Genomic DNA, 12,407 nt, shown 5'->3' with positions numbered 1-12,407 from the left:
CAATCTCATATAACGCAGGATTTTGACGACCTCCGTGGCGCAGTGGTATGCGCGGTGGATTTACAAGACGGAGGTCCTGGGTTCGATCCCCGGCTGGGCAGATTGAGATTTTCTTAATTTGTCCAGGTCTGGCTGGTGGGAGGCTTTGGCCGTGGCTAGTTACCACCCTACCGGCAAAGACGTACCGCCAAGCGATTTAGCGTTCCGGTACGATGCCGTGTAGAAACCGAAAGGGGTGTGGATTTTCATCCTCCTCCTAACAAGTTAGCCCGCTTCCATCTTAGACTGCATCATTACTTACCATCAGGTGAGATTGTAGTCAAGGACTAACTTGTAAAGAATAAAAAATATATATATATATATTATAGTGCACAAGTGTGTGTGCAAGCACTGGTGCACTCTCGATTCTCTCACTCTCATTGTCCGTTAAATTCTCTAAATTTCTAGAGCTAGGGAATAAACATTTAAAATCCAGATATTAAAGTTTAACTTTTCCCTAGAGGTACCTGTAAAAGCTGTGACGTTTTGACGACCTCCGTGGCGCAGTGGTGTGCGCGGTGGATTTACAAGACGGTTTCCTGGGTTCGATCTCCAGCTGGACCGGTTGAGGTTTTCTTAATTAGTCCAGGTCTGGCTGGTGGGAGGCTTTGGCCGTGGCTAGTTACCACCCTACCGACAAAGACGTACCGCCAAGCGATTTAGCGTTCCGGTACGATGTCGTGTAGAAAACGAAAGGGGTGTGGATTTTCATCCTCCTCCTAACAAGTTAGCCTGCTTCCATCTTAGATTGCATCATCACTTACCATCAGGTGAGATTGTAATCAAGGGCTAACTTGTAAAGAATAAAAAAAATATAAAGGTTTTGATATATGAAGGATGTAACCTATTAAAGGTATTAGTCATCTGAAGGTCGTATTTGAGAAACTATCGCCCCCGTCGCATCCGTGTAGGATTCACCGACGATCACTTTTACTTTACCACCTAAAGCTTTTTAAACAAAGGTCATCTGATGACTCACGGGTCACAATCTATACTAATATTTAAAGAGAGAGATGGTTGTTAGTTTGCATTGAATAGGCTCTGAAACTACTGAAACATTTTTTTAAAAATTAACGGAAATCTACATTATCGTATTTAATGATCCAATTTTTTTGATGAAGTAGCTCTCTGAAGTCTTGGATATGCCCTGCTTTTCAATAGAAGTACTTGGCTCGGAATTACCTGGTTTTTTTTCTTACCTGGTGGTAGGCCTCGGCAAAGACATACCTACCACCAGATATGTGACTTATCTTAAACAAAAGTATCTGAAATACAGATATAAGATACAAAATACGTATTTACATCTTGTATTTGAAATACTTTTATCTTTTTATTTTGTATCTTATATTTGTATCTAGTATTTCAGATATATTTAAAAAAATATAATATCTGGTATCTGAAATGCTTTTTTTTTTTCAATTATCTTGCATCTTGTATTCCAGATACTTTGTATAGGGTCAGAGGCGGATTATCCTTAAGGCAAACTAGGCACGTGCCTAGGGCGTGTAGTTACAAGGGGCGCGCGAGTTCAGAATTTCTAAATAAATAATAAAAATAATATATCGACGATTAATAACTAAATGCTGATTTATAATCTAAATCACTACTGATATATTCATAACACACCATAATCTGTCAACACACATAAAGGCCTATTTCCCAGAGCAGAGAGGAATCATCAATTTCGATATTCGTTCTGTCGTCCCTCTTAATTCACACTTCTAACGTCATATTTCAATTGCGCATTAGCGTGGGTCCTGGTCTACTAAAGTCTAGGGTTTGATTATACAACGTCATCGTAATTACAAAAACAACTAGTTTTATGATGATGACTATTATGATAGCCATGTACAGGGGCGCCGATAAAGTGATTGCCTAGGGCGCTCTGGACCTTTAATCCGCCACTGTATAGGGTATCTTACATTACTGCTTACCACCAAACGATGCATTTCAGAACGGTGCTGCATAGAAGCCCTCAGTGGTTTGGTTATCTATTCATATAAAACAAAGTCGGGATTGTTACCACAGTAGGTAGTGTAGGAGTAGGAGTAATGTAGGAGTAAGGTAAGAGTAGGGTAGGAGTTGGGTAAGGGTATATGATATGATAGGAGTAGGGTAGGAGTAGGTTAGGTGTAGGGTAGGGGTAGGGATATGGCAGGGGAAGGGCAGGGGAAGGATATATGTAGGGTAGGGGTAGGGTGGGAGTAGAATAGGATAAGGGTAGGGAATGAGTCAAAGTGAAGCTTGACCAGGTCAGCTAGTAATAAACTAATTGTACATCTTCTAAGTAAGCATTCCATTCTTAGCTTAGAGTGCAATATAGTATTGCAAACCAAGTGTTTAAAAGACAGAAAGACGCACGTAGAATGGGTACGTTCCCGTATTTATCGGGGGTATCATCCAAACTGTGGTAATAAATCTGAACAATTTCGCAGTACTACGGAACCCACTTTGAAAATCACTGTCCTATATTTCTACCATCACTAATTTGATTTATTCATAAAAATAAAATTTAAATCATTATAGTTTTATTGAATATTTATTAAATTCATATTTGATCCACATTAAAGTAAAGGATGTTCAAATGTAGGTGACCTTCGGCAGAGGTTAATCGATACAGTTTCAAATATCAGTGAGATAAGATGCTATAATTATTGACAGAGAGACAGACAGATGTATATTAATTGTCCCAAATAGGTATAAAATGTAAATTTTTGATATTTTTAACGGGATAACATGAGGAATCATGTCTGCAATTGCCAGATTCTTAACTCCGTAGCAACCCTTCGTTAAACCCTTAAAGTTTGATCTATAACGGTGTTAAAAAAAAAATTATTTATTCTCGGACTTTTGAGATTATGTACCCTTCAAAACTCCATAATTGGCTTTCGTACCGGACCGGACTAGCAAACTTTCAACCTTCATGTAAAATCTTTTTAACAAAAAATAATAATTTTTCTGTTTTTAGTTTGTCCTAGCATAGTGAACGAAAGCGCCACAGTGCGGGCAATTTCGTTATTTTCATTTTAACACAAAATTACTAAACCGATTTTCATGAAAATTAAATGGGACCAATCTGGAAGTATAATACCCTTTCAAACAAAATAATAATTTAGAAAATGGGTTAAGAAATGACGAAGTTATGAAGTAACAAACATTAAAAATAAAAAAAAAAATGTAAAAAAAATTCAACCGACTTCCAACTCAAAAATTAACTTTAATATACGGCGGTAGCTACTAGCTACGCCCCTGGTGATGAGTCCAACCCCTTTGCCGTTATTCAGTTTATAGATAGTGCACATTGAAATCTGCATAAAAACCCCAAATTAAGTATATAAATCACTGATGATAATAAAGCATTGTGAGATACCTAATATTAACACAAGGTCACACTATTCTTGCCAATAGCATTTTAAGCAGACGCTTTTATTGTGCAACGAAGTATTTTAAAAATACTCCATATAAAGCCTAACTTACTGAACGTTACTATCATGAACTAGATCGGGAGAATCAAAATGTCTAGATTTTATAATATCGTCCTCGATGCTTTGTTATGTTTTTTACTAGCGTATGACCCTGCGGTTTTGCTCGCGCAGTTCCGTGGTCATAATAGTATAAATAGCGTGTTAGTTGCTGATAATGTAGCTTTCCATTGCTGAGATTTTTTATAAAATTGGTCTAATTGTGTAGGCGTGAAAGTGTAACAAACATACAAACTCACATTGAAGTTTTGCGCCTACAATGTAACAATACTAAGATGGTATTTAAGTACCTTACAAATTGATCTTAATTACAATGATATTCTAAATAGGCAAGATTTGTATTTTTGTATGTAACGAATAAGCACGAAAATTACAGGACTGGATTGCGAAATTGTATCACCAATAGAAAGCTACGTTATCAAGGAGTAACGCAGGCTATATTTTTGATCTCCGTATTTTTTATACATTCGTGATAACCCAGTGGATATGATCTCTGACTTCCAATAGGAGGGAGTAGGGTTAAATCCGGTCCGGACATGCACCTCCAACTTTTCAGTTGTGTGCATTTTAGGAAATTTAATATCTCGTGCCTCAAACAGTGAAGGAAAAACATCGTGAGGAATCCTGCATACTTGAGAATTTACGTAATTCTTTAAGTATGTGAAGTCTGCCAATCCGCATTGGGCCAGCGTGGTGAACTATTAGGCTAACCCCTATCATTCTTAAAGGAGACTTGTGCTTAACAGTGCGCCGAATATGGGTTGTTAATGATGATTTTTCCTAACCCCCGAATGTTACCATACTGTATTACTATAAAACTGTGGCGTTTAATACTCAAGTCAGTTGAGAAATCAATCTCACGAGTAAATTGAGCTTAGCAACTAAGTCAGCAACGTTTCTATTAGACCGCGAAATGCCAGTGTCGTCATACGAGTACGTGCATTACGTTGTACGGACTTATAATTAACTGCAGTAGTCTTGTATGGTTATTACTTGCTAACAGGCGAGTCACTTACCTAATGAGCTTATTAGATTAAAATCTGAGAGCTTAGCCACTTAACTTTGTTTCTACACAAACGCTTCGTTCATGGTAGAACGACTTTTCGAAAAATAACACCTTACCTTTGACTGACACTATACACTGCACTACACACTATATACTATACTACACGTCATCAACCCCTATTCGGCTCACTGCTGAGCTCGAGTCTCCTCTCAGAATGAGAGGGGTTAGGCCAATAGTCCACCACGCTGGCCCAATGCGGATTGGCAGACTTCACACACGCAGAGAATGAAGATAATTCTCTGGTATGCAGGTTTCCTCACTATGTTTTCCTTCACCGATTGAAACACATGATATTTAATTTCTTAAAATGCACACAACTGAAAAGTTGGAGGTGCATGCCCCGAACCGGATTCGAACCCACACCCTCCGGAATCGGAGGCAGAGGTCATATCCACTGGGCTATTACTGACTATATATATACTACACAGTACACTATATACTATACCTACAGTCAGTGGCGTGCACTTCATACATGCATTAAAGTACCCTAGAGTTGTCTTCTTAGTGCTTTTTAAATACAAATTTCTCCAGTTTGCCTAATTTTATTACTAGTGCATACCCTGATCGACAACTTTATGCACGCCACTGCCTACAGTATACACTCAGGGGAATTTGTAGCGAAGACTGAAATTTTCTCATAGGTAACCCGTGTTTTTTTAGTCTGAATGTGTTTTTGACTGAGTATGTTAAATTATGTACATCCACAAAACTCGTGAATTTTTAAAAGGTAACCCGATAGGAATCGGGTTGTTAGGAACCATCACCCCTGGTACCTACATTATAGACGTCTAAAGCAATTTATACCTAAGTTAAAACGATGGAATTTCGTTCTACAATTTTGGAAAAACCTTTCTTTAAAAATTCATACCCTTGATTACTTACATTAACGACATTTCTCAATTTACTTTTTTATATTACAATAATGTTGAAAGCAAAAAAAAATATCTACCTACTAAAACCAAAATTTGTATATTTGTGTTTTTGTATTTTTGAATTTTCATTAATAAATCACACAAACACTTTAATTTTTTGATAAAAATGAAAAAATGTTTTAGTGAAAAAATATTTAAAACCAGACAATATCGTCGCATCTGTTAATTTTATTTACTTAGATCATACATATTATGTAGGTATATATTATGTTCATATACTTGTACTTCAGCATACTCATACAAGCATCCAGTACATTATTAATATTATGTATTCTTGTTTCTTATTCATAATGCAATACGTATAAATGATTGATGTTTATTACGCAAACCACAGTCTCGATGTCGTCTGCATAGATACTCTAACATAACCATAACTGCAGTTCTATGGGAAATGCCAATTTCCTATGCAGCCGACCTAAATTGTCCATCGGCCTCGAGCCTCGCTAAATGAGCTAGATTAAGGAAATCAGGGGTGGAAATTCAATTTAGATTAGTCGGCAACTAAACCACTATTTCACTTGCCAACTTTTTGAAAGCCTTACAAACTTGGAATTGGATAATCGCCTTTTTTAAAAGCTTTAAAAAAACTGATATTTTACTAGAATTATTCTTTTTATATGTATAATGGGGGGCCGTGGGTGAAACCCGAGTTTGTTGTGGCTCTTATCAGACCAAAGCATGTTCGAATCCCGTGTAACTATAACTTCAAGTTTAGCCGTATCAGCCGTATCAATTATACGGGGCCCCTAGACTACAGGGGCCCCTTACGTGTGAAATCTTTCTTTTAAAGAAATCTTCCCTTCTTATTGCCCCCCCCCCCCCCCCCACCACCAATTTTGATACAGGGCCACGGCACACTACGGCACTGTTTTTTACTTTACATAAAACCATAACAACTTAACCCCTTTTTGACAGCCTCCTTGGCGTATGCGCGGTGAATTTACAAGACGGAGGTCCTTGGTTCGATCCACGGCTGGACTGATTGAGGTTTTTCTTAATTGGTCCAGGTAATAAAACAAAAAAAAAAAAAACAAAAAATATATAAAGCCTCCCTTATAAGTCAGTTAAAAATTCAACAGTAAAACCTTCAGACAGTAATAACTTAGTAGTTACTTCGTTGCCCTTGCAACGATTTAAACAGTAAATGAAACAACGAAAACGTAGTAAATTGCAAACCAGTAAGGTCACATACACTTCCTTCAATTAGTAAGCTAATTATTAATTAAACAGTACAATTGGTAAACTGTTTTTTAAAAAATATTTGCCATAATATCTTGTATATATGATTTTTTTTTCTGATTGTGTAAGCGCCGTAGGCTCCTTATAGGACCTCAGCGGCGTCACCCGGGGGTTTGGGCGAGCGCAGAAGCATCGCCTGATGAGACCCAAAGGCAAAAACAGAGTAGATTGGAGAAACGACTCTCTAAGGGCGTCTCCTCTGAGACTCGGACCTCGGCTTAGAGGGCCGTTCGGTAAGGTTTTGGCCTGAGTGTATCAAACTAAAAAACTGTGTGATTTCACTGGACTAAAACATAAATGGGCTATCTAACACTGAAAGAATTTTTCCAATCGGACCAGTAGTTACTGAGATTAGCGCGTTCAATCAAACAAACAAACTCTTCAGCTTTATAATATTAGTATCTATAGATTTTACCTTGAAAAAAAAAAACAAAAGTAATAACTGTTGCAATCACAAACAATATCAGTTGCTTGCAATTGCAACCATCTGACAATAATATCCATCAAATGATAAACACCCATTAATAAGTTGATAAAAACGTCTCCTTCCGCATAAAAAGAAAAAATATGTAAATAAAAAAACAAAATTCAATCACATAAATGCCATTTGCAAAATTTCAACAGCTTTCAATTATTAATAACGCATCATCTTTACTGGAGAAGCATAAATATAAAATTAATTTACGAAACGATTGTTAATTAAGTACGAAAACGTACATTTTTACGGATAAGATAAAATCACCAACGTCTGTGCGAAATTGTGGGTAATTTAGTACAGACAACCGGGGTTTATGTGAAGGGATTAAAGTAAATTAAATGTTTTATTGTAATATCGTGTGCAATCCTGACAGATATGTTATGGAAAACCTGCAATGACCAGATTTACCTCACCGATGTCGGGCAGAAATCTAGCTCTGCGCTGACCAACCCGCATGCCCAGCATGGTCAGTATCGGGCAAAACTTTGTATGAACCGAACAAATAAAGATGTTTTATGTCCCTACAAAAGGCCTATGTCCTGCAGTGGACATCCATCGGCTAATATGATGAAGCCATCGGCTATGCGCCTACTATAGGTAAGTAGGTACACGGTTGCCAATTATAGAGTTTGGCAGGTTTCAAGGATCCATAGTTTTAATCGTCCGATTATTTTGATTAAAATTTTTTTAATGTTACCCTCAACATAGTATGAGTAATCATGGCAGTCATCAGTCATTGATTTTCGCGTCAATAAATCCAAAAATACCGTTAAAGATTATTTTTTTACGGTTTTTAGTGCATGTGCATGTTTAGTCTTAAAGCTATGTTCTTGGCAATTGAAGACATTTTCAACAACACAAGACAAGAGATAAGATAAAATAGAAAATATCAAAAAATAAAGTTTTTTATAAACCAGTTCCAAAAATACCACGATCTTCAAACTTCATGATTGACTATGAGCATGTGCTGACAAAGTTCCAGTTTTCATAAAATGAGGTTTGTCTGGTCATCGCAGACTGTTCTATTATACTTTTAATGAGAGTTACATCAACCCTCGATATTGACCTTTTTTTAAAATAACGTAGTTTGGAAATAGTAATGATGCATAATGTTATTTTGATGATAGAATGCGAATCCGTTGTTGCATGCACGCACATGGTTGTTATAATGACTATAATAATGATTAATAGTTTTTTTTTTCACAATTTATATTTCTGATTTATAGATAAATAAATAATCAAACTATAGAACACATTTTCATTACTATATTGCAAAATTTGCATCTACAAGTACTTCTTAGATTTATGTTAAAAAATAAATAATGTGTAGTCATGCGAGACTAGCAGATCGTGAAATATCGGAGACGAAGGATATAGGTATCAATTGTTGTCTGGTTCTCTTGACTCACGCCTTGATGATATCACATACTTTCACTAAAATCGATAGGTATCCTACAACCCAAGGTTTCTCAAAGTGGGGTACGCGATCCCCTAGAGGTTCGCCATTCGACGGTACGGGGTTCGCGACAAGATTTACGTAATGGTGGCTTGATAACTGATACCAAATGAGAATTAAGGTTAAAATTGTCCAAAGTTACTTCTAACATTGAATTCATTTGCGACTTGGTACCTTTTATTCAAATAAAAACCTTATTTTCTTCAACAGTTTTTATTTTTTTCTTTGGGTTAGCTGTCACTTGGAAATTTTAACAGGGGTTCGTGGAGCCGAAAGATTGAGAAACGTTTTTATAGGTTATAGTATAACCTATACAAACTGAGTATACCATCGCCTTTATGTGGCTTCGAAGTCGAAGGCTGTTAATATCCCGGCACTACTTACCTATATATACTTACAAATTCAAAATTCATTTATTTCAATTAGGCTTAGTTTACAAGTACTTTCGAAACGTCAATGTCATGATTTAATGGTGATAATTAAAGTCGAACTTAAAGTCTAGATGGACTTCAAGTTTTCGACTTTAACTATATACTGAATTAACAAGGTGCAATCGTAGTCGAGGACTAATTTGTCATAGAATAAAAAAAAACAGTAAGTTGCCTTTGAACGCTTTGATACACGATAAAAAAATTACACCGCTCGGAAAAGTACATTTCTTTGCGCTCTTATTTTCATCACACTATCACACTAATATTATAGAGGCGAAAGTTTGTGTGAGTGTGTTAAGTATATTTGTTCCTCCTTTACGCTGCGGCTACTGAAGCGATTTGGCTGAAATTTAGGAATGGAAATAGGTTTTACTCTGAATTAACACATAGGCTACTTTCATCCCGGGATTCCATGGATTCCGAGGGACTTGTGAAAAACTGAATTCCACGCTGATGAAGTCGAGGGCGTCCGCTAGTTTATTATAATAGCTTCGCGCGGACCGTGGGGCGTGTAAAACCTACGACTGATGCACCTCACTTCCCAGCACGCACGATTTCAGACCCGCGCAGTCTTTCCCCCCGTCGCCCGCATATCATGAGAGTGTCATCAACGAACTTGCCAGACTATATAGATATACGAGTAGGTATATCGCCAGCATTACGTTGAGCTCATGGCAAAGGCACATTAAAGGGCTGCTACATCGAAATAATATCCTTTTAGTTGTATATCATAAAGTGTTTACTTGTATATTTAATGTTATTCGTATAATAAATTGAAAGTAATTGTATATAGCGACAGATATACACTTGCTACAGGGTTATTATCTTAAATGATTTATAAAATTATTGTAAGGACATGAATATTTGCATAATTTTTTATTCGATTCTTTTCATTTCGACGGCTGACTGTACCAACGACGGATGCAGGTACCTTGAAACTTGTTGTTATATTTATATGATTCAATAGAATTGTTTAGTTTTTTGTAATTAAAAAAAAATTGTATCCGCCCTTTTTAATACATTAGTAAACTTGTTAGTTACTCCTAAAAGCTCTCCATTTAAAGGGTAACCTTTAAATGGAGAGCTTTTAGGAGTACTTATGAGGCTATTGATATTGATATAAAAATTACAAAGCTGAAAAGTTCGTTTGTTTGTTCGTTTTTTAAACGGCTTATGTCACTTTTCAGAACTACTGGTTCGAGTTTAAAAATTATCTTTGTGTTAAATAGTTCATTTATTAAGGAATAGCTACAGGCTATACAATCACGCTACGACTAATAGGAACTTTAATAAATATTATTCATTGATGTTCCTATTGGGTATTGGCAAAGTTGTTGCCACAATACTCATTGGGATCGAACTTTGAGAGATTACGTTAAAGTTACTCAAAATTAAATATACCGGAACCTTAGACTAATTACTTACTCTATGACTGTCTTCTTAAAAGTTCTAAAAGGGTTACCCCGCGGACGATGTCGCAGGCCTCCGTTTCATTAGAAACTCTTTTCTTGAATCACTGTCTTATATTAGACGTCCAATTTTATTGAACAATATATTGCAGCAATTATATGTAATGTATGACTTCTATAGTCTGTTAAAAATAAAATCGCTCGAACAGCTGAGTACTTTAGCCTATCGCTTTTGCATTGTAAGGACTTACCCAACTTATTATAATGTATGTTAAAATGAACTCAACAATTAAAATAATGTTTTTCTCGTAATGTTCCTTTTACTGTTTAAATACTGTCTACTATGAATTACAATGGTAAAGGTCGTCCCATTTATGCACTTCGCACCCAGAGTAACAAAGAACGTTACGTCTGTAGGTTTACCCTTCGTTAAATACGACAGACTGAGATTTAGCGGTGATATAGCGGTGCTTGTCAGGTGCTAAGTTGATAAATGGTTGATGGCCAATCTCGTTATCCTTGTGAATAGTCCAATATCTACACGCATGGACATCGAACTATCGATCGATATAGCTTACATACTTATCTAATATCATACCTACAGCTGGCTTTGTCTCTAACGTATAATACAATGTAACTTATACTATTAAATAAAATAAAAGTCGTACAGCCCGAGTTGGATGCAAAAAAGCATTTTCTGACAAAAATATTCTCAGTAAAGGGTCAACGTTACTGATGCGCTTGGGATTCACCAATTAATTAAACAATGCCTAATAATAAATGAAATAGTAAATGTTCGTGTCTCTTAAACACCGAAGCGTCATAAAATGTTGACGCCATAATACACCTGCATAACATTGTAAATGTCCAAGATTTAATTCACAGCTCAAAACTAATTTTATTTTTAATTAATAAACAATGCCTTATAATAAATGAATAAATGAAAAAGTAAATGAATGTTAGTGTCTCTTAAACACCAATGCGTCATAAAATATTGACGCGACAATATACACCTACATTGTAAATGTCCAAGATTTAATTCACGACTCAAAACTAATTTTATTTTTAATTAATAAACAATACCTTATAATAAATGAATAAATGAAAAGTAAATGAATGTTAGTGTCTCTTAAACACCGAAGCGTCATAAAATGTTGACGCGACAATATACATCTACATTGTAAATGTCCAAGATTTAATTCACGACTCAAAACTAATTTTATTTTTAATTAATAAACAATACCTTATAATAAATGAAACAGTAAATGAATGTCTTGACGCGACAATATACACCTGCATATCATTGTAATGTCCAAGATTTAATTCACGACACAAAACTCACAAATTCGTTCTTTCCCATTAGTCAACCTCATTAGTAAACCAGACCAGACAAGTGTAATCCAATCACCGAAACAACTACTAGTTGTGCGTTGTTACTCCACGTGAAAGTGCTGTGAAGTTAATTGAAATAGTGTAGAATTAGTGCTCTAAAATGCTCCAACGATACTACCTGCCGGTGCTTCTGCTGGTGATGAGCTGCATAGCTGACACCAAGACTGTGAACTACCAGTCACCGATCAACAGCTTTACTGGGAAGACAGGTAACATCCTTATCTATACTAATATTATAAAGCTGACGATTTTGTTTGCTTTAATCCGCTAATCTCTGGAACTACGTATTTTAATAACACTATAGCTACCAAGTAAAATGCAATGCAGAAACAAAGAGAACACTACCTAATACTAGAGTTCTTTCTTTTCTCCTTTCTAACTGATCAAAACTGAGATTATAGGTAAAATATTATGTCAACCGATGACCTACTGACAACCCTTCGTTGATATCATAGAGTAGGTAGATGACATTGCCCAGTTGAC

The 12,407-nt window shown here is 36.0% G+C and overlaps 1 protein-coding gene across 4 annotated transcripts in view; it reads left to right on the top strand.

Annotated features, from left to right (window-relative positions):
- Nucleotides 1-12,407, top strand: part of LOC112056481 (C-type lectin 37Db) — a 119,644-nt gene that overhangs the window by 82,833 nt on the left and 24,404 nt on the right. For 2 of the 4 annotated variants that reach the window (XM_052885707.1, XM_052885706.1), the window contains exon 2: nucleotides 11,896-12,133. The exons of the other annotated variants lie outside the window; for them this stretch is intronic. In XM_052885707.1, the coding sequence (XP_052741667.1) occupies nucleotides 12,025-12,133 (109 nt within the window). In that variant the 5' untranslated portion in view covers nucleotides 11,896-12,024. The remainder of the gene's footprint in view (nucleotides 1-11,895; nucleotides 12,134-12,407) is intronic. 4 annotated transcript variants of the gene reach the window in all.

Source organism: Bicyclus anynana, chromosome 15 (genome assembly GCF_947172395.1).
Source record: "Bicyclus anynana chromosome 15, ilBicAnyn1.1, whole genome shotgun sequence".
Lineage (NCBI taxonomy): Eukaryota > Metazoa > Arthropoda > Insecta > Lepidoptera > Nymphalidae > Bicyclus > Bicyclus anynana.
This window is presented reverse-complemented; position numbering and strand designations above follow the sequence as displayed.